This window comes from Sphaerodactylus townsendi, linkage group LG03 (assembly GCF_021028975.2).
Source record: "Sphaerodactylus townsendi isolate TG3544 linkage group LG03, MPM_Stown_v2.3, whole genome shotgun sequence".
NCBI classification, from domain to species: Eukaryota; Metazoa; Chordata; class Lepidosauria; order Squamata; family Sphaerodactylidae; genus Sphaerodactylus; species Sphaerodactylus townsendi.
In genome coordinates this window covers 48,161,101-48,180,930 of record NC_059427.1, presented here as the reverse complement: position 1 = coordinate 48,180,930, position 19,830 = coordinate 48,161,101, and the positions used below count along the sequence as shown (strand labels likewise).

The 19,830-nt window shown below is 41.8% G+C and overlaps 1 protein-coding gene across 1 annotated transcript in view; it reads left to right on the top strand.

Moving 5' to 3' along the window:
• The window catches only part of LOC125429579 (netrin-4-like), a 76,163-nt gene extending 57,210 nt beyond the window's left edge, over positions 1-18,953 (top strand). The window contains exons 6-10 of the mRNA XM_048490808.1: positions 767-980; positions 2,415-2,551; positions 3,860-3,928; positions 5,779-5,949; positions 15,371-18,953. Of these exons, the coding sequence (XP_048346765.1) occupies positions 767-980; positions 2,415-2,551; positions 3,860-3,928; positions 5,779-5,949; positions 15,371-15,507 (728 nt within the window). The 3' untranslated portion in view covers positions 15,508-18,953. The remainder of the gene's footprint in view (positions 1-766; positions 981-2,414; positions 2,552-3,859; positions 3,929-5,778; positions 5,950-15,370) is intronic.
• The last annotated feature ends 877 nt before the right edge of the window (positions 18,954-19,830 follow it).

Here is a 19,830-nt window from a genome sequence, read left to right as displayed (position 1 = left end):
TTATTGTTATCGCTGTTTTAAGGGTTTTAATAATGTGTTTATTTGTATTTATATTTTGTGTGTACACCGCCCAGAGCCCTTCGGGGATGGGGGCGGTATAAAAGTTTAAGTAATAATAATAATAATAATAATAAGTGGATTTTGCTGTTCCGCACAGCTGAAAGTGCTTTGAAAGTGGATTGAAAGTGTGCGGAAGGGGCCTTACAGTTTCATTAAATATGCATATTTGGATATGTATCAAGATTATATTCTGCAGCTAAGGTACAGTGGGTACATCTTTGATAGTGAGGGAGAAGGCTGAGCCACCCTCGTTACTGAAAGTTTGAAGGACCATTCTTTTCAATGGGAAGTTGACCTCCTCTCTGAATTTAAAGGCTTGCTCTACCATTCATTGAAAATAATGGCTTTTAAGTGCACACCAGTAGGCAGAGATAGCACATTGCTGTTTATGCATACAAAACAAATGATTTACCACTGAACTATGATGTTTTCCCAAAACTGACTGGCACCTCTCTTGATCATTTGGGGCTACACTATAAAGACAGTCCTATGCAGAGTGATTCCAGTTGAAACTCTTTGAAATCAGTGGGTTTGTATGAGAGTAACTCTGCATAGGATTGCACTGTTAATCTCTCCACTATGAATGGTTAGTATGATGAGTATTATACATGTTGAATTTAATAATTCATTGTTTGATTGCACAGATGCTACCTATGTAGAGGACTGTGGGATTATAATCTCTATTGCATCTCACTTTCTCTTTTAGCTTGCGCCTGTCAACCAGTGGGCTCTGTGAACACAACCTTCAATCAGAGCTGGAGATGCCATCCAAAGACAGGCTTCTGCTTCTGCAAGCCAGGAGTTGCAGGGCCAAAATGTGACAGGTGTCTCATGGGATACTGGGGCTTTGGAAAAAATGGCTGCCAACCTTGTGACTGTGCCAGGGATTGTGACAAGGACACTGGGGAGTGTCTTGATAGGTATGCAGATTTTCTTAGTGGTTTGGGTCCAGTTTTCTAGGCTTGAAAGAAGAGTAAAAACTGATTCACATATCCCGAAGTATATGTGGCAGACCTGGGGCTGCCATTAGGATTTTGGATCAGCAGGGTACCTGGAATTCCATGTTGGAAATTCAGTTCCCCTGTGTATGGAGTTTCTGCACATGGTTTCCAAGTATTTAAAAATAAAACTATATTCAGTTGCCATCTATATGCCATGTATTCAAATACTGGTAGAGTTCTACGGTCCTCAGTCCATTAACTAGAGGTTGGTTTTTATCATTCCAGTGTTGTAATATGGGGATGGGGCGGGGGGGAGGGTAGCTATAGTAAGGTCTCAGCAGGTCCATTTTTATTGACCACTGGTTAGCCTCCAAGAGTCAGGCAGATAGTTTAAAAGTTCATAAGCATCTTCAAAAATAAATGAACATTCTAATACAAATTGATATGAATAATAACTTCTTCCTAGAAAAACCAAATGACTGGACGTACCCAAAGCATATGTATAAGTGATGTGTCCTGCAAGTTTCAGCACAACAATTAGACATTTTACTCAGACCTTTTCTAAAGAGTTGCTGGGGTGTTCAGTGTATTCTAAACTTTTTTTGTAGAATAAATCTCAATAAGATGCGTGGAGAGAGCAGGTATACATTTTCAGGCCATATTCCATTGTTTTGGCAAAGTAGAACAATCTAGAAGAGTTTGGATTTATATTCCCCCTTTCTCTCCTGTAAGGAGACTCAAAGGGGCTAACAATCTCCTTTCCCTTCCCTCCCACAACAAACACCCTGTGAGGTAGGTGGGGCTGAGAGAGCTCTGAAGAACTGTGACTAGCTCAAGATCACCCAACTGGCATGTGTTGGAGTAATCTGGTTCACCAGATAGGCCTCCACATCTCAAGTGGCAGAGTGGGGAATCAAACCCGGTTCTCCAGATTAGAGTGCACCTGCTTTTAACCATTACTACGCTGGCTCTCTAGTTCCTTATTCTTTTCATTCCTGATAGGTTTGCCAAAATATTAACAGTTACTACTAATTTCTGTAGAACTGTTCAAAAGTTGTGAATGAATTCAAGATCTTACTTAATCTGGATAAAGACAAGGTTATCTTCAGTTATGTACACCAAATGTTGCTACAGTGCTGGACTAGATTGAGGTCTTTTTCCAACCTGTATAATTGCATGTTTAGTTTAGTTTTATTTGTTCTATATGCCGTCTTTCCCCTCATAGCCTCAGGGCAGCTTTCAACAGTTCAATAAATACAATAAAACAATTTAAAATACAACAAAATAATGTAAATATTTCTATATGACAGTCACTGAGCAAGTGGTAATGACAAATGTTCAGTTCTTAGAATGCTTGATGGTAATCATTACATCTGGACACCGTTTCTGCTCCTTCCATTCTCCTCTTCCCAGTTATGACAGTCAGCGTTTTTTTGATATTCCCATTGGTGGGAGAATCCCTGACCTCATCCAAACCCAAGTCAATGAAAGTGAAGATGAATGGCAGTGGAATGATCACGAGCAGGGATTTTCTGCATTGAGACATCCAGGTATGAATTTGTGTTCCAGCTGGTGACCAACTATTATCTCTTCTACACTTCTACACTGATTTAGAAATATGGTTTTCCATGCCTGAGCACTGAATATGATTGCTAATGTGCAATCCTGTGAAATCTGTAGAATCCCAACAAAACAAGTAATCATGCTTAGGAACTCAATGGGACTCCTAAGTCAGCATGTGGTTCAGTGTAACAAAATGTCTAGACATCATCATTGTAGTTATGTGGCACACATCATAAGCAGTTATCTGTCACCACTCGAGTATGTAGCTATGGATGGTGGATCTTTTCTTTCCTGAACCCATTACACAGTTCACTTGGAGGCTGAGAAAGCCCACCAGAAGTTGGAATAGCAAATATTCTGAGCCATTCAGAAAAAGCCTACCCACCCTCACACAGTTAGACTGTAATATTGTGCATAAAAATGTCATATCCTACTGGAGAGTGATTTAATGTATTTTGATGTCTTCTATCACATAACCTGACTTTAAAAAAAAGATGTTTTGAAAAAAGGGCAGGCATTCCTGGGTAGAGGTTGTCAGAGAATAGGTGTATGGCCATAATAGGATGATGATTCCTGCTAAGTTAAATTACAGGCTTTAGGTCTTAAGTACACTCACATGTCTAAGTAATATCCATCAAAATCAGTGAGACTTGTTTAAGGTAAGTATGCTTCAGACCAAAATGTTGGCTTTGCTTAATGAGGAATTCCTTAAATCACCTCATGTTTATGTTTGTAGCACGATTAGGACTTATTTCTGCCTTTCTGACCCAGTAAGAGTGTCCATCTAGTCGTGCGTCAGAGTCGCCACTTACTAATATGCACGCAAGCTCATAGATGTTCCCTCTGAAATAAGTTCCACTGTGTTTAAAGGGGCCTATTCCAAGTAAGCACATGGGAAGATACCAAACTTCATTTGTTAGTAGTGACTCCAATGGAAAGGAGCTTATTGTATTGTCCTAGAGCAAAGTTAATCTTCCTCAAAAGTGTTCCTATCCAAGTACTGACAAAATCAGGATCTTCTGAGATTGTTCATGCATGATTTCCCTTTACACAAGTGCTTGCGTCCTAAAGCCCCTTGTTTAGAATATCTCCAATCTCTTAATTTTTGGATGGATTTGAGTGTTTGTAAATTTTACGACATTGTATTGCTTTACACTAAACCACTTTGAAAATTCATACAGAACAAATATTTTAAGTGGAATAAATAGAAATGCGTGCATGAAAATAATCCGATTTCTCTCTCTTCTTCTCTTTCGTAATTCCTTCACAATATTGGCCTGTGATTCCCTGCCTAGAAAAGTGTGTATGCAAAGAAAGAATTCTAGGAAGCGTCACCAGTTTCTGCCAGATGAAGTATGCATATGGTAAGTGATATGAAATACCTTCTCTTATTTAAATAGAAGAGACTGAAGCACTAGAACCGCTTTTCTATTGGTCCCCACTTTCCCAAAATCAAACTCTGTACCTGAAAAGTTCCGATTGTGCATTCCACTATTGATCAAGGTTGTTCAATGTAAAGCCAAGTTTACATTTCTGAAGGCAGTTTCATACCTCTACCATGTCGTGACTCATCCACTGGCTAACGATGTATTTACTGAGGCTTCCATGCAGCACTCTCAAGGCCATTAGTTTGCCCACACAGTTGATGGCTTCTTTAAAGACTTCTTTACATGCTTGGTTAGGACAACAACTGCACTTATAAACGAGAGATAGGAGGCAAACTAGTTGGCACTAACAGCTCAACTATATTTTACACTTAATTCATAGTTTATTTCCACGTTATTGTGTATATGTGCATGTACACGTGTTTATGCGAATATATCAGAGTTAATAGTCCATCTCTTCAAAACCACATAATTGTGATTACAATTATTAATTGTCAGTATTGCCATTCGTATGATCTCACCATGCCCTGCTCCTTGAGTGGATATTACACCCCAGGCAACCCTGTTTGTTATACATATCCTGATCTTCAACTATCCTGCTCTGAGTAGTTATATATGATTCCCAAGCAGTCTCCTATGCAGGTAGCTTGCAGGACCAGTCCAACTTACCTTCAACAACAGAACCATATAATGTGAGTTCAAACCATTTTGATGCCTTGGAGAATAAGAGCTGATCCCCAAGCCTTACAGTGCAATGCCATGACATACAATATTTAGACAGAAATCGTGAAACTTGGCTTATCTTTCATTCATTCCCAAGTGTAAAGTTTTATTCTAAACACAACAGCCAGCTTTTGAAGAATTTGAACATTTTAGCAAGAAGGATGATGGCCTGAAGTAGATTTCATACTGACCAGTAACAATGACCTGGGATGCCTTCAGCCACAATCTAATGTGCAGAAATCAGCCACTGAAGCTTTTCACAATGCGGATTTAAGTATAATGCCTTCAAAATCAAGCTGCTGTTAACAGCACAGAAACAAGAAACCAGTAGAGAGGCTGGCAACCCTAAATAAACCTGTTATTCATATTTGAGGAGAAATAGGTAAAATTGTAACTGTTATTGATATGTGAGGAACAATCTTGGTATATGGAAGAACATAAGTGAAAGCCAATAGGAAGGGACTATACCAAGACAGGTACCCCACTCCTTCCGGAAGTGTTCCCCTCACTGTGAGAGATAATAAACCTTTTTCTAATTTTTAGAATCAGAAAAGAGCAGGAGTCCAGTGGCACTTTACAGACTAACAACGTTTCTGGCATAGTATGAGATTTTGTGAGCCACAGCTCACTCCTTCAGATACAGCTAGAATGTGAATCTTCCTTTAGATTAGAAAGAGAGAGTTCCAAAGTTCAACTAATAATAAAGCTCAAGACAGCATTCTCCTGGACTGAACACAGACCTAGGATTCCTGTCTCATTAACTATGAGACCGATGGACCCACTTTCTAGCTATATCTGAAGGAGTGAGCTTGACTCACAAAAGTTCATATACCCTGCCAGAAACTTCATTAGTCTTCAGGTGCTACTGGACCCTTGCTCTTTTCCTTCGGCTACAGGCAGACTAGCGTGGCCATCCACCATGACCTGTTTTTAGAATTAAAAGCTAAGATGCCTAGAAATCCAAATTCTGTGATAGGTCTCTTCTAATCAGATGTTCCATGTCCTAGCGATGTCTTTGTGGTCTGCCCATTTTATTAGCACAGTGACATACATTCAGGTGATGTTAGGGTGAAGTTAATGATATTTGCATTCTTGCTTTCTGGCAGTTATCAAAGCAAAGATCCTCTCAGCTCATGACAAAGGAACTCATGCCGAAGTCATAGTAAAAGTGAAGAAGGTTCTCAAGTCAGGCAAAGTAAAAATCACTAGGACTAACAGGAGCATCTATCCAGAGTCTTGGACCAACAGGGGATGTACATGCCCTATTCTTAATCCTGGTAAGAACTTCACATTTATGACATTGTTTCTGTGGAAAATGAGCATTTCTACAGATTTCTCACCCAAAACCTGAGGTGAGCAAGTTCATCCAGTGCTTTACAATGTATTTTTCCTGCATGAAAATATATGGGTACAATCCAGTTTCTTCTGAGCATGAAGAATACCATGTGGAGGACCTCCTCATGGAACAAACTGTAATTCACTCTTCTGCATCTCACAGTGGCCTATTATGGTCTACCCTGTGGAGAGCATACATTCCCTTTGGGCCTATTGTGGTCTACCCTGTGGAGAGCATACATTCCCTTTGGGCCAAAGTTTTCTCCCCTCCCAAACTCACTGTTCTGCAAATATGATAATCCTCACTGTTTCCAAGAGTGGGGAAAGAGTGGTTTTTTTCCCCTGGCTCCGCGGTGCATTACTCTATTCTCAGGTTTTTTCACTCCTTTCCATCTCCCCTGCCCTAATTCTACCTAGTTCCGCCATTACAGATCGACTGGAAGAACTCTTTTTTACCTTTAAATGTGTCGCTGTTTTATTGGAAGAATGGACCATATTAAATAGTGAAATAATTCTAGATTTAGCATGAGAAACAAACAAAAAGGGCACCTAAAGGGGGCATAAAAGAAATGAGAAAGGCAGCAAAATGGCAGCTCGGTGTGCTTTGCAGCAAGCTGATCAGGTAAGGACAGAAAGCCATGGGGAAACTCCACTATGAAGTGAGCAGCCACAGAGGAAGCGGAGCATGCAGAATAGGTCACTGTTGCAGTCACAAGGTGTGATCAGAAGGTGCATGATGCAGCAAACTAGGTATACCACCTTGGGTTTCCAGAAAGCAAGGTGGGATATAAATATAATAAATGAATACTATGGAGTGTGTTGCTTCTATTTAGGACACAGTAATTGTGTCCAGTCAGTTGTGGCAAGCTAAGGCCAGTCCTGTTCCTCCCCAACATGCGTCCAGCAGCTTCTGCTGTCGGCCTGAAAGCCAGCAAAGTGTTTTGGTTAGTGTATAGGACTTATGCTAGGGAATTCCAGGTCTGCAATGCTTTCTCACAGCCTGACCAACCCAGGGCATTGGCTCAGTGATAGAACATGCAGAAGGCCTCATGTTCAATTACAAGCAGCTCCAGTACAGGATCACAGAGAGAACTGCTGGCAGTCAGTGTTGGTACTACTACTAAGCTAGATGGGCCAGTACCTGACCTGGCATAAGGCAGTTTGGCAATATCTGGAGCAGCTGTGGCAACATATTTTAAAACCCAGGAGCAGCAGGCCATTCCTGCATATAAATGAAGCACAGGAAATCCTGGATCGTGGAATTGATTAAAACTCCCTCAAAGAAAGTGATTCCACTGGTTAGCAAGGGCAGTGGCTGAAACGAAAGGATGGACTTTATCCAAATGGGTCTGCTTTCAGTGCAAGGCTGCATGTACAGTACATCTTTTAGTTAGTAATGGCTCTGGTTTGTTGTTTCAAGCAGCAGGCTGAAGCCCTTCTGACAAGTGGATCTACTCATGATGAGCAAGCACTCCAGAGACTGCTGCTTCACACAATGCCTCCATTGTCTCTGTGGTGGTATAAATTGCAAACTCACAGGAGAAGGGATAGCTTTCCCCTTTATCACTCAAAAGAAAAACCTCTTAATGTTCATGTGGGTTCCGCTATCACAAGTGGATTCACATTTGTTCCATGTTGGGTCAGTATGAGATAACGTTAAAAATAACTAGCCATATTAAAACAATGTATGATTTGCTTCAGATGACTGGTCGGGTTCTGCAGCATAACTATCAGCACAGAAGCAGAATTTTACATTGTTTTTTCCAGTTGAACTGCTGTGCTCAGAAATTAGATGCACCAGTTCTTCAAACCGAAACCTGGGAACTTTGTTTGGACCGTGTCTTCTCTTTAAAGGAAAAGTAACCAGAGAATACAGTGGTTTACTTTTGCAGGCCATTAAGTTAAAATGAGCAGGCTTACACCATCAAGATTTAATCCTGTCCTGCCCTCTTCCCTTGATAAATTACTACTATTCTCTGTCCCACCAGGAGATCTCAGGAAATTGGTGAATTAATCTGCCATTTCCTGGACCGTCTTTGTTTTAGAATGCTCCGCTTGGGTCCTAGTGCTTACCTAGTTCTGTCCCCAAGGAACTAGGACCCAAGTGGAACATTCTAGAACCAAGATGGTCTACAAGAAATGGCAGTTTAATTCACAAATCTCCTGAGATCTCCTGCTGGCATAGAGTATAGATAAATTACCTTGGTGTTTTTTTTAAAAAAAACCCTACAATTTAATTTCTCATTCAGATTAGCTGAAGATAGAGGCAGCGTGTGTAGAACCTAATCAGTCATCACAATTTATTATTGGTTCAGTTTAATATACTGCCAGCCCACCCCCAGAGGGCTCTATTGGCATAGAAGAAGCTTCCTCTGTATGCCTGTAATGATTCTGTCCTATTATGGTCTTTGGAACTCCCCTTTTAAATTTTCCATCTTGTTTTAAACCCCATGGAATAAGCCTGTAAGATTTTATACTGAGCATTTAAGGTAGTTTCAAAAGAGAGGTTGAGTCTCATGGTGTATTCAAGCATCCTGGTGTTCACCTGTATTGTTTCAGACACCCATAAAGCTGGTTCTTCCAGAAGCTATGGTGGGTTGTTTGTTTATTTATTGCATTTTTACCCCACCCTTCCTCCAAGGAGGCCAGAGGGACATGCACGATCCTCCCATCCCCTGTATTTTATTCTCGCAATAGTCCTGTGTTAGGTAGGCCAGGCCGAGTAAAACTGACTGGTCCAAGGGCACCTAGTAACTCCATAGCTGAGTTAGATCCCATCCTTTGTCCAAGGGCATCTGTAGAAGTAATTGGGAGTGCGGGGCAAGGTCTATTAATTGCAACTGCAGATCTAATACATTTAGGAAAGGAGCTCTGCATTGCATGCAGAAGTTCCCAGGTTCAGTCCTTGGCAACTCCAGTTAAAAAGACCAGGCAACAGGGGATGTGAAAGACAGAGTCTGGGACTCTGGAGAGCTGCTGCCAGTCTGTGTAGATAATACTGACCATGATGGACCGATGTGAGGAAGGTTGTAGAAGGTTGTAGAAGGTTGTAGAAGACCCAAGGTTGTAGAAAGTTGTAGAAGACCCAAGGTCACACACTGAGGGCTTTGCTTCACCTTTCACTTTTCCAGGTCTGTCTTGGGACTGGTCAATGGGAAAAGGCCCTTTTTGCATGTGGTGCTTACTCCACAGCCTTCAGCTTCACAGTGGGGTTTTCCCACTTTTTTTGTTTGAATGGGATTTTCCTACTGTGAAGTGTTCGCAGCTGAGCAGCCATTTTACCCACCCATTTTCTTCATGCAACCTCCAGCTGGGGAGGTTGCTCTCTGCTGTCTTTGTGTGTGTGCTGTCTCAGCTCTAGTGTTATTTTTCTATACCATGTACATTTCATGTAGATTTTACAGGTCTATTGCCCAGCAATAGCTTCAAGATTTTTTTAAAAAAGAAAGCTTTAAATTGCTGACCTGAAGCATAAGAGGAACTGCTGTTGGGTGGGCAGGGGTAAGAGAGGCTGAGTGAGAAAACCCACTGCAAGCTAAACTCATGCTGCCTCCCTTCCCTTTCAATGCAAAGCAAGAGGAAAAGTCACACTTCCAGAGGTTTTGGAAACCATGGAGATTCTCTGATCTGAGGCATGGTGACTTCAAGGAGGGGAAAACATGTGGTTACAGAGAATCCAACTCAAAAGGAATGTATGCTCAATGTGCAGGAGACCACAAGTGCATAAATGGCCAAAGTCTGGAAATTGTGTGCTTGGAACTTAGTTCTCAGGTGCATGGGGCCCCAGTTTGGAGTGGGATCCTGGCATTCAAGGAGAAGGACTTAAGCATCTCTTCACACCATTTTCCTGACCTGAAATGCCCCCCTGGAAACTACTATTTGTTCATCTGGGAAAAATTTCCTTCATGTCCAGCCTATGTAGGCATATTAAAGAAGCAAACAGATGCTCCATGGGATCATTTACAATTGGTAAAATGTCACCAAAAGGAAGGTAGAAGCACACTCCCACTGTTTTCCTGGTGCAGATCCTAAGTGCCTGGGAATTGAGCATGCAACTTCCAGACCTCATCCATCAATGAGACTTGGTGCGGACCAGGGAAAAGTTTAACATTTAACATTAAGGCCTGTCTGAGCTTTGTGGCTGAGCATGAATCTGAACTCAGGTCTTTCAAGGTCAAGTCCAGCAGTGCCCACTACGTCACCCTGGCTCTTACCCAGTGACGTATGGATCAGAGACCTGTGAGAGACTGAAATATTTATTGAGACACATCATATGTTTCTCTGTGCTTTAATCCAGTTCAGGCACATGCCCCATTCTCTTTCTTTCTGGCAGTCTGCAATGCACTGCTTCCTGTCCCTTTGTTTTCAGTAAGAGGAAAGGTGTCTTTGGGAAAGGACAAGGAAATAATCCACACTCGCCTCTGCTAGTCCAGTCTGGCTCTCTAGCTGACAGTGCTTTCTGCTGTGCGCAGCAGTCTGGCTCCTGGCCCAACTGTCTCTGTGGCATTGTACTGCATGTTCTTCTCTGGCTGGTGACAGGAAGTTCATATCTAATCTCATAGCCTTACAGTTTAATCATAAAACTAAATTTATGGTGTGGTGCCATGGAATTACAGCATGGATTTCTTTTTAAGACTTGCCTGCTTTCTGTGCAAATAATATAAAGGGCAGAAATGTAGAAACAATCCAAAAGAGTCACCTATCATCTGTGCCCTTCGGGTAAAATAGGGCGGAAAGATCATCAACAGACTTGGCAAGAAACCCAAAGACTGCCTATAAGATTGACCAGGTTAAAAAATTATCCTCATGTCATGCATTATTTACAGAGTATCAAACTGCAGTATAAAAGCAAAACAGAAGTGTGCCTATGGAAAGGCAGATGGAGTCACATTTGGATATCCCTATGCCCATCCCTGGTTTACCTGCCTGCAACAGAACACTTGTTTCTTTAGTAACAGGTAGCGACTCTTCAGCTTTCCTTCCAAGTTCTTCTTTCCCCCCTCCACCAACACAGCCACATGGAACTTTGCTGATGGTCCAGAGTTTCTGATCTGCTTCTTTCAGTGCCCACAATGGCTTGATTGTCAGAACATCAGGAAGTTTCATTTAGCAGGCCAAAGGTAATCAATTACACAACATGCTCAGGATTGCCCTTATCCACCAGGACAACTGCAACAAGATCAACTGATCGCTTTATCTGATCTTTCATTTGAAATCTGATCACTAAATATTTGCTAAACGGGTTGCAAACGTTTTGTTTTCCCGAATCTGTGAAGGCACCCTATTTATTTTTAGTCATGCTGTAATAAACTACACTTGTGAAACATGTTTATGTATTATGTATTATAACATTTGGCCAGGCAATTGGCCCATTCTTTTGTGATCAATTCACTGTCCAACCTTACTACAAAGGGATGTGCAGGAGATGGTGTTTCTAGCAGTATCCCCCCCCCCCCCTCTCAAGTTTTTGTAGTTTGCAGATTCTGAGCACTTCTGCTATTTTCCCAAGTAATGGTTGGATCACGTTACTGTGTATCACGTGGGAGTCATTCTAATGTAAACATCTCATTGGCTAAATCTGCAGTAATATATATTTGATTTAAAATTCATTCTCTTTTGGTTTTTTTCTACCTTTCCCTAGCAAAGGAAGACAGCTTAAAAAGCATTCTTAATGTCACTGAAGGAAACTATCTCCAAAGTGACTGTTACATTTATGTCCATTCCCTCCTCTGTTCAAGGAGCTCAGAGCAGGGCATACCAAATTATCCCATGTCATCTTTACAACTAACAGCAAGTTGGGCTAGGCTCAGACACAGTTGTCTAGTCAATTTTATGGCTGAGTATGGAATGGAACCTGAGTCTCACTCAGTCCAACTCTACCCACTAGTCCTTTGGAAAGCACTTTTCTCCATTTTTCCAAGTTTTATTTTCCTGCCTGTTGCATCTTAGCTTGGAGATCTGCATGAACCTTCTAAACTCTTGATTTTCTTTTCTTTCCACAAAAAAAAGTCAAGTAAAATACATTCTTAAACTGCATTCATCCAGCTTCCAGTTTCAATTCAGCTTTCTTCTATTTAGGTATGGCAGATGTTTCTTATTTTATGGAATTCTTTTAATTCCAAGCTCCCTAAAACAGAATTGACTCCCCTGTGACAGCTCCACTGAACTCCACCTGAACTCAAGTGTCTTTTATTGAGGAGGAATTTTGGCAATACTAGCCATTACTGTGAAGAAGAGAGGGAGTTCACAGAAGATCGCACCACCAGTATTGCTGGCTGCTTTTGGAAATAGGATGTGGCTTTTGGAATTGTACTGCTGGCTGCTTTTGGAAATAGGATGTGGGTTCATCAGTCATTTGTCTCTGTGTTCTTCATAGTCTTCTTCAATGTCTCTGTGTTCTTCATAGTTTCTGACAGAGCTTGGAGTATCAAAAGCTCATACCCCCCCCCCCCCAAATCTTTTTAGCCTCTCAGGGGCTACTTGACTTTAGCTCTGCTTAAGGAAAGTTTGCTTTTCATTCCTAATCAATATTGCCATTGGACCTGCTCAAGCAAAAGGGCATGAAGCAGAAACCTTTGCAGTTGGTGATATATGCATCTATGTTTTCTGAGGAAAGCAGAAACAATAAATAAGAACACCGGTGTTTATTCTGTGAGTTCCTCCCTTCCCCTGCCCATCTGAATAAGGCCCCTGAGTTCAAGACATTCTGTAGTGGGTTTTATTGATTGGGGGAAATAGAAAGTCGTATCAGTGGGTAGATGGACCCAAGGATCCTAGACTGGACCATGATGTGGCCTAGCTGAGCCATCTTCTCCAGACTATGCTGAGGAATTCATCATGCTTGCCCAACACCCCATCCCATTGAAGTTATTGTTTATTGTATCGATGAGCTGCCCCCTTTGTGTTATGCCTTTATGGAAAGAAAGGATTAGTTGTGGAGACAGTAGTGGTAAAAACTGTGTTTATGGGAATACAACAATCAACTAACTAACCAGGCCACAGCTAGGCCGCAGTAACTGTGATTCCTTCTCCAGTTATGGTCACAAGACCTGAGCCTCTCAATTCCAGAGAGCCTCTGAGAGTTGTCCTCAAAGCAATAACACCAATATATACCACATCTCTCGCCTTCCATTTCTACTCCCCACCCCCCGCAATAATATGTCTGGTTATTCTTTTCATGGTGAGCTGCTCTTCCTCTGTCTTGCTCAGTTGATCCCCAAACACCAATACACCACACTTCACACCTTTCAGCTTTGGAGTTACAGGGCAGGACCTAAAGAGAAATGTCTCTGTGCCTATGCTTTGAAGAGCACTAACTTTCCAGGATTTGGTGCATGGAGACTGGGTTTTGCTTGGCTAAGCCTCTACACAGTGGACTTCTGTGGTCTGGCTACTTGAGGAATAAGTTTACACTTAGGCTTGTTACTTAGGAAAAAATGGAAGTTATTTATTATCAGAGAATCTGCCAGTCCCCTCCTGGGGTTTTACCGGACGTCATCCACCTAATTTATTAATTATGGAAAGGTTATTGCTGCTACTGTTTTTTATTGTAGTTATTGTTTTAATTGGGATTATTCAATTGTTTTAGTTGCAACTATTGTGTTTGGTTGCCTGTAAACCGCGCTGAGCCCTTCGGGGGTAGAGCGGTCTAATAAATAGCATGATGATGATGATGATGATGATGATGATGATGATGATGATGATGATGATGATGATGATGATGATGATGATGATGATGATGATGATGATGATGAATCATCTCTATATTGGATAGGAAAGGCAGAATAAAGTCTTCTATCTGTATATTTAAACTAGGATGGAGAGAGATTGAAAAACTGAGAAACTGAAAAAGGTCCCTCATGGTGGACAAAGGCAGAGAAAGAGAATGGAAGTGACTGAATCCCTGAGAGTAATATTCTGGTTGTCAAGAAACAACAGCAGGAAAGCACTTTGTCCACTCTACTGACCTTCCTGAGACTCCAAAGTCTGTGCCTGCAACATTGCACAGTCCATTCCTTCCAACAAGTGGGAGGAGGGAGTTCTCTCCTTCGCTCCCCCTCCTCACTCCAGAACAGCCCCATTTAAGGTGCCTCTCACACCTGAAGGATGACAAAGGCAGTGACTGGTTTTCTTGGGACTGTCTGCACTTGAAAAAATCCCTGTTTGGTGCGAAGGCTGAGGGAATGTGCATTGTCATACCAGGACAAATGCAGTACTGGCACTTGTTAAATTTTAACAGCCATCATGCCTCTGTTACATGGCACACTGGTTGGCCCCTTTAGGCAGTTCATCAGCCAATCAGAACAGGAAAGCTCAGCAATAATTATGTTTGATCCGAGTGGGAATAGAGGCCTTGAGATTTGGCAAGTTTTTACATCATCTCATTTCAGATGTGAATGTTTAGTTTTGGAAACTGAACTCAAAGAAATTAATCTTTGGAATTTATACCGAACCCCTTTGAAAAATGGAAACAGTTAATTGCACATTGGATAGGTGTGTACATGATTTCCGATATGCTGGAGTGGTAAGATTAAATTCAGAAAAGTGAGGAAGAATAAGATGCAAAAGGTGTCTGAATCTGTAATTTACTAACACAAGAGAAATGGTTACTTTCAGAGTGATGTATTGTATTGTATTGTATTGTCTTGTAATAGAAGACAATATTTTGGGGGTTGGGGGGTTGGACAAATGCACTAGCTTGGATGCACTAGCTTCTATGAGAGGGAGGATTTCCACCACTGACCCATCACTTCATCCCCTCCCCTCTGCTGCTGGGGCCCAAAACGTCCATCCTTCCAATGCTGCTGTGCGTACTGTCCCCCAAGAGCATCTTGGGGTGCAGCTGGAAGGGGGAAGAGAAAGTCACATTTCACAGCCTGTAGATCTAAGCCAGTTAGTTCCTCCTAAGGTGTCAAGTTTTCAACTAGCCTCTATAATCAAGTCTTTAGGAATAACAATAGATCCAAGCAAGGAATAGCTCCATGCTGGGGAAACCTTCACTTGTTTATTTTAAGGACACAAAAGCAGAATAGACATTCTACAGGGGTGGGGAAAGGGGTCAACTGAAAATCAGGAAGAACATTGCTACAAACTTTTTCCCACAAAGATTTTTTTTAATTGCCCACCTATTCCTTTGAATTCTTTTTTCTTAGAGCTTCTGTACTCTATGGCCACCTCACATTGCTGAAAGTCTTTGCAATGGTAGCTTGCATTCTGAAAGATGGTTGTTATTTATATTAAGGTTGCAATGCTTACGTGCTTGTAGTGGCAGATCCCCCTGAAATATGGACTGTGGGGTTTCAAAGGGGCAAAAGCACTTTCTAATATTTTATTCTAACACTTTTGGTATTTTTTTTAAATCAGGCGTAGACTACCTGATAGCCGGACAGGAAGACACAAGGACAAACAAACTCCTAGTGAACATGAACAGCCTGGTGAAGCCCTGGAAAGCTCATTGGGGGAAGCTGGTGGCAGATATGCTTCGAACTGGATGCAAATAGTCTCTCCTTTCCAAATGAAAGTCATGAACTTCACGTTAGTAATAATATTGCAGTGAACAGCCTAGTTAGTTCTCTTTTTGTCATTCAGTACATTCCTAGCTAAGTCGACTTGCAAAGCAGACTCACCGAGCCCTTTCCCAGTACAAAGGTTTGTCAGGAGTCCACCCAGGACTTCTTCCTTCCATGAATCAAAGGACAACTCCTCCCCTCCCTTAATATTTGTATTACATTGGATTGCTGCATTGGGCGTTCATGTCTGTGGGGTCATTTACCGATGTGGTTGAAAAGGAGCAGTGACTTTGTTGAGCCGGGAGCCCACAGTGGACTAAATAATTGGTCTATCCCAAAACTGGTACTTAATTTGCAATCCTTTTCTATTTTGTACTCACTAAGAAATCTGAGGGGAGGGAAGGCGGCGTGGTCTACTCTAGCCCAATCTCACCAGACCTCAGAAGCTGAGCAGCATCAGCTGTTACAAGGGAGACCTGCAGAGGAAGGCAATGGCAAACCACCTCTGCTTCTCACTTCCCTCGAAAGCCCCTCGCTGTCACTGCCCCAAGTCAGCTGCGACTTGGCAGCATTTTGCACACACAAGCAATCCATGTCAGAATAAGTGTTTGGGTTCCAGTATGTTCGTGCCTTCTGTTTGTGCTGGAGTTCTGATGAGAAACGGTGTGTGTTTTTTCAAGAGAAGCATGTTAAAGGGAAACCAGGAGGAGATTCGGGATGTGTGCTTCCATGGATGCGACAGGGTTGGGGCATGAACAGAAACTGCTTCTGCACTAAGGGATCTCCATGGACTTCTCCTTTCCTCTTTCACTAGTTTGCATGGAAAGGAGCTGGCTAGGGTCCTGGAGATTCTCTCAAAGCTCATTCCTCTGCACTGCTACATCTTATTTTAAGGCTAAGCCCACCTACCATCACCAAGGGCCTCCTCTGGGCTTGCTGTCACTTCAGCATCCAATACATCGGACAGGTTTCTGCACAACTGCTGCTGAAAAGAATTGTTCTGTGCTGCTCAGTTTTACTTTGTCAAGTCAGAACACAGCAGCAACCGATCATTCTGTGCACATAGCGAAAGAGACTGCTTATGTATTCTAAGCACTGCAAAAGAAGGTGCAATGTGTCAGTGGGATGTACTGAACTGTTGACGGAAGGGAAACGTTTGCTACCTTTAGAGATAGCCACAAGGTCAGCATGACCTACCCTTTCCAAGATCGTGTCTGATTCAGTTGTTATCTTTATCAAATCTTGTTTTCACAGCCTTTTCCTGTACAAACATTCATCACCACTTCTGGGGTTGTAGTCATTTGCTGCAGCGACTTGTAATGAATATTACTGTTGTCCAGGGTCCTGAAGATCCCAATAGTATTCACCTTGCAGAAGCACAAACACCTTGTCCTGTTGCTTTTTCCTACTTCAGCAGTATTAACAAATGAGCAGGCATACCACACCCATATAGCTGCCCCGTGTACTGAGAAGCCAGAGAGTAGCACTTATTTCCTGACCAAATTGGGCATACTCAATAGAGGGGGGGGGGGGGTGGCAATGGAACAGAAGTGAATCAGAAAATTTTACACTGTGAGAGGCTCTCAGCAAAAACAGATTTGCAGGACAAGCAGCTAAGCGAATCACTAGCAGACCGCAACTGAACCAGATTTGGGAATTGATTCCTCGACTTTAATTACGGAGCAACTCCTATAAAAGAAACAGTTATCATGTGAAGATTTCCTAATGTACCACTGGCCATTGAAGTTGGACACAAGGTTGGTTATTATCTGGACTGACTAGTTAAATAGTGAAACTGCTTTTGAAATTGTTTTGGAATGTATTGGAATCACAGCTCAGTTTCAATAGTGAATGTAACCATGTTGTAATGTAACCAAAACCACTTCAGTTTTGGAGTTTGTCTATAGAATTTGATTAGAATAACACTGGAACAATTTTCTAGGTTAACTGTTTCTGTATGATTTTTCTTGGACTTGTCCTGTAAATCTGTTTAAGTTACACAGCTTTGCTGTGAGCCTCTCACAGTGTAAAAAATTCTGATTCACTTATCAGGCATACAGCAAAATGATACTGATGAAGATGGAAAGGGAGAAGATCTCATAGTTCCTCAGCAGTTATCTGTACTTTTTCAATAGTCTACAGCTGTGGCTAAAAATGTTTCTGTGGTCTTTGATGAAGGAAGCTTTCAGCAACATGAACAAGACATGGCCATTTACTAGAAGAGACTTAGGAGCACCATCCTGGTCAGGGCTTCTTGTGGTTTCTTCTCCCATGCTCTCTCTCCCCACCCCCCCTCCCAATCTCCCCTGCAAAACCATCCACCATTTCCCTAAAAAAAATCAAAGTAATGCATATAGATTTAGTATATATGTAATGCCGCCTTGCTAAAAATCCCACAAAATGGACTTTAAAAATGGTTTAAAAACTGGTTTGTGTAGGAGAAAGTGCATGTAACATCCCATCTACTCCAGCCCATCAAGCATTTTCCCTAGCCCATCCACCACCCCTATAATCCAGATCAGCTGTGAATGCATTTTTACAATGGCTTGAGTGCTACCCTTCAGGTGCACCCTAAGAAACCATGCCCGGCAATGTTATTTGAATGGTATCATGAAGCAGCACAAAGCTTTAGTCTTGCTTGAATGATGATGGAGGCCTATCCCTCAAGGAATGACAAAGACTGGTATTCCAGAGCTTAGACAAAGACACATGATTGACATTAACTCAACAGACTGTATGTGGAAGTCTCCCATTCTTAGGTGACACATCATTTGTCCTAGAACCTATGAAGATTGCTTTGAATTCTTTCCGTTGTTGCAAAACAAATGGACTTAACATGGAAAAGAAGAAGGGGGGAAGCTCTGGCTTAAGAGAACAAGGTGTGTGATATTAAAAACTGGGCTGCCTCAATTAGGCCTAGCTGTTTGGCACACTATTGGCCTTCCCTTTTATTTAGGATTTGATACCCACTTCAGATAATTTACAAGTAGATGACATCATTTCCAGCTGCTCAAAAGTTCCCATTAAAATGTTAGTCAAATGGGATGTGCTGCCTGTTGTAAACTCTACATGCGTATTATATTGGCTCCGTGTAATACAACTTACTCATGTTTTGTTCTGACCAGGAATGTTCAGTCCCATAAAAAGCTAGATTAGCAAAATCTTGCTGAAGGCAAGGCTGTCCATTCAGATAAAGGCGTTATTAGAAGTTCCACTTTTATGGCTTCAAGTAATTGATACTGTTTTGATTCTGCAATTAAAGAAAATATGACACATTCTATATAAGCAAGAACACTTGTGCTCCAGAGGGAAAGAAATGAGAAGAAGGATGGGAACTGTCCACTTTTGTAAATTGCTCAAAAATGATAAAACACTCCCAAGCCATTGTCTTTTGTACTCTTATTTCATTATTTTAAAAGTAAACGAAGATGTTGATACTGTTGTTTCAAGTGCTTTTGGACTGGGAGAATGTCATTTCTGCTCACTCTATGCAGCAGGGGAACCCAAAGAGAAGCACTACAGCCCCGAGAAGGATTTAGAACTACAGGGTTACATATTTCGAACACCCCCATACACATACATTCAAATACATTTATTTTATTTATATTTCACCTTTCTCCCCAATGGGGACCCAAAGCAGCTTGCATCCTTCTCTGTTTTATCCTCACAGCAGCCAGTGGGTAGGTTAAGCGATGATTGGCACAAAGTCAACCAGTTAGCTTTCCTGGCAGAATGGGGGTTTGACCCTGGAATTTCCCAGATCCTAACCTTGCAGTTTTAACCACTACTCATGTGGGCTTTCACCGAGAGTTTACTACATGTTGAAAATAAAATTCTTCAAACGAGTTAATGGCTTGAACCCAGCGATGTACAAGCAGAAAATGAGCAGACCTAGTGCAATTCCACTTGCAAAACAGTTTGTGATTTCCTCTCTAAATATTGCAGTGCCTCAGAATTTATCACACAAAACCTTGGGCAAGTGGAAATGCAAGTAGGGATGCAGCAAGTTTGACTTGGTGCAAATGGAAATTTTGTGCTGTAGCCATCCCATCATACCTCATGCCCAGAAGCTACATAGTACTGAGGAAGCTTTTTTCTGCATCCTCCCCCCCACTTCCTGGGCCTGCTGCCATGTTCTAAAACGGTGTCTAAGAGGACACCCAAAGCAGTGTCACACCTTTCTAAGTCATATGTTCAAGTGCTAAGCTAAATGTAGCATCATTAGAGTTACAAGTTCTTGGGTAACTTCTTTTCTGTGAGTTGATCATGTTGAAGCAGCGGAAATCGGAGTAGACCACCTTGTAGAGTGAAATG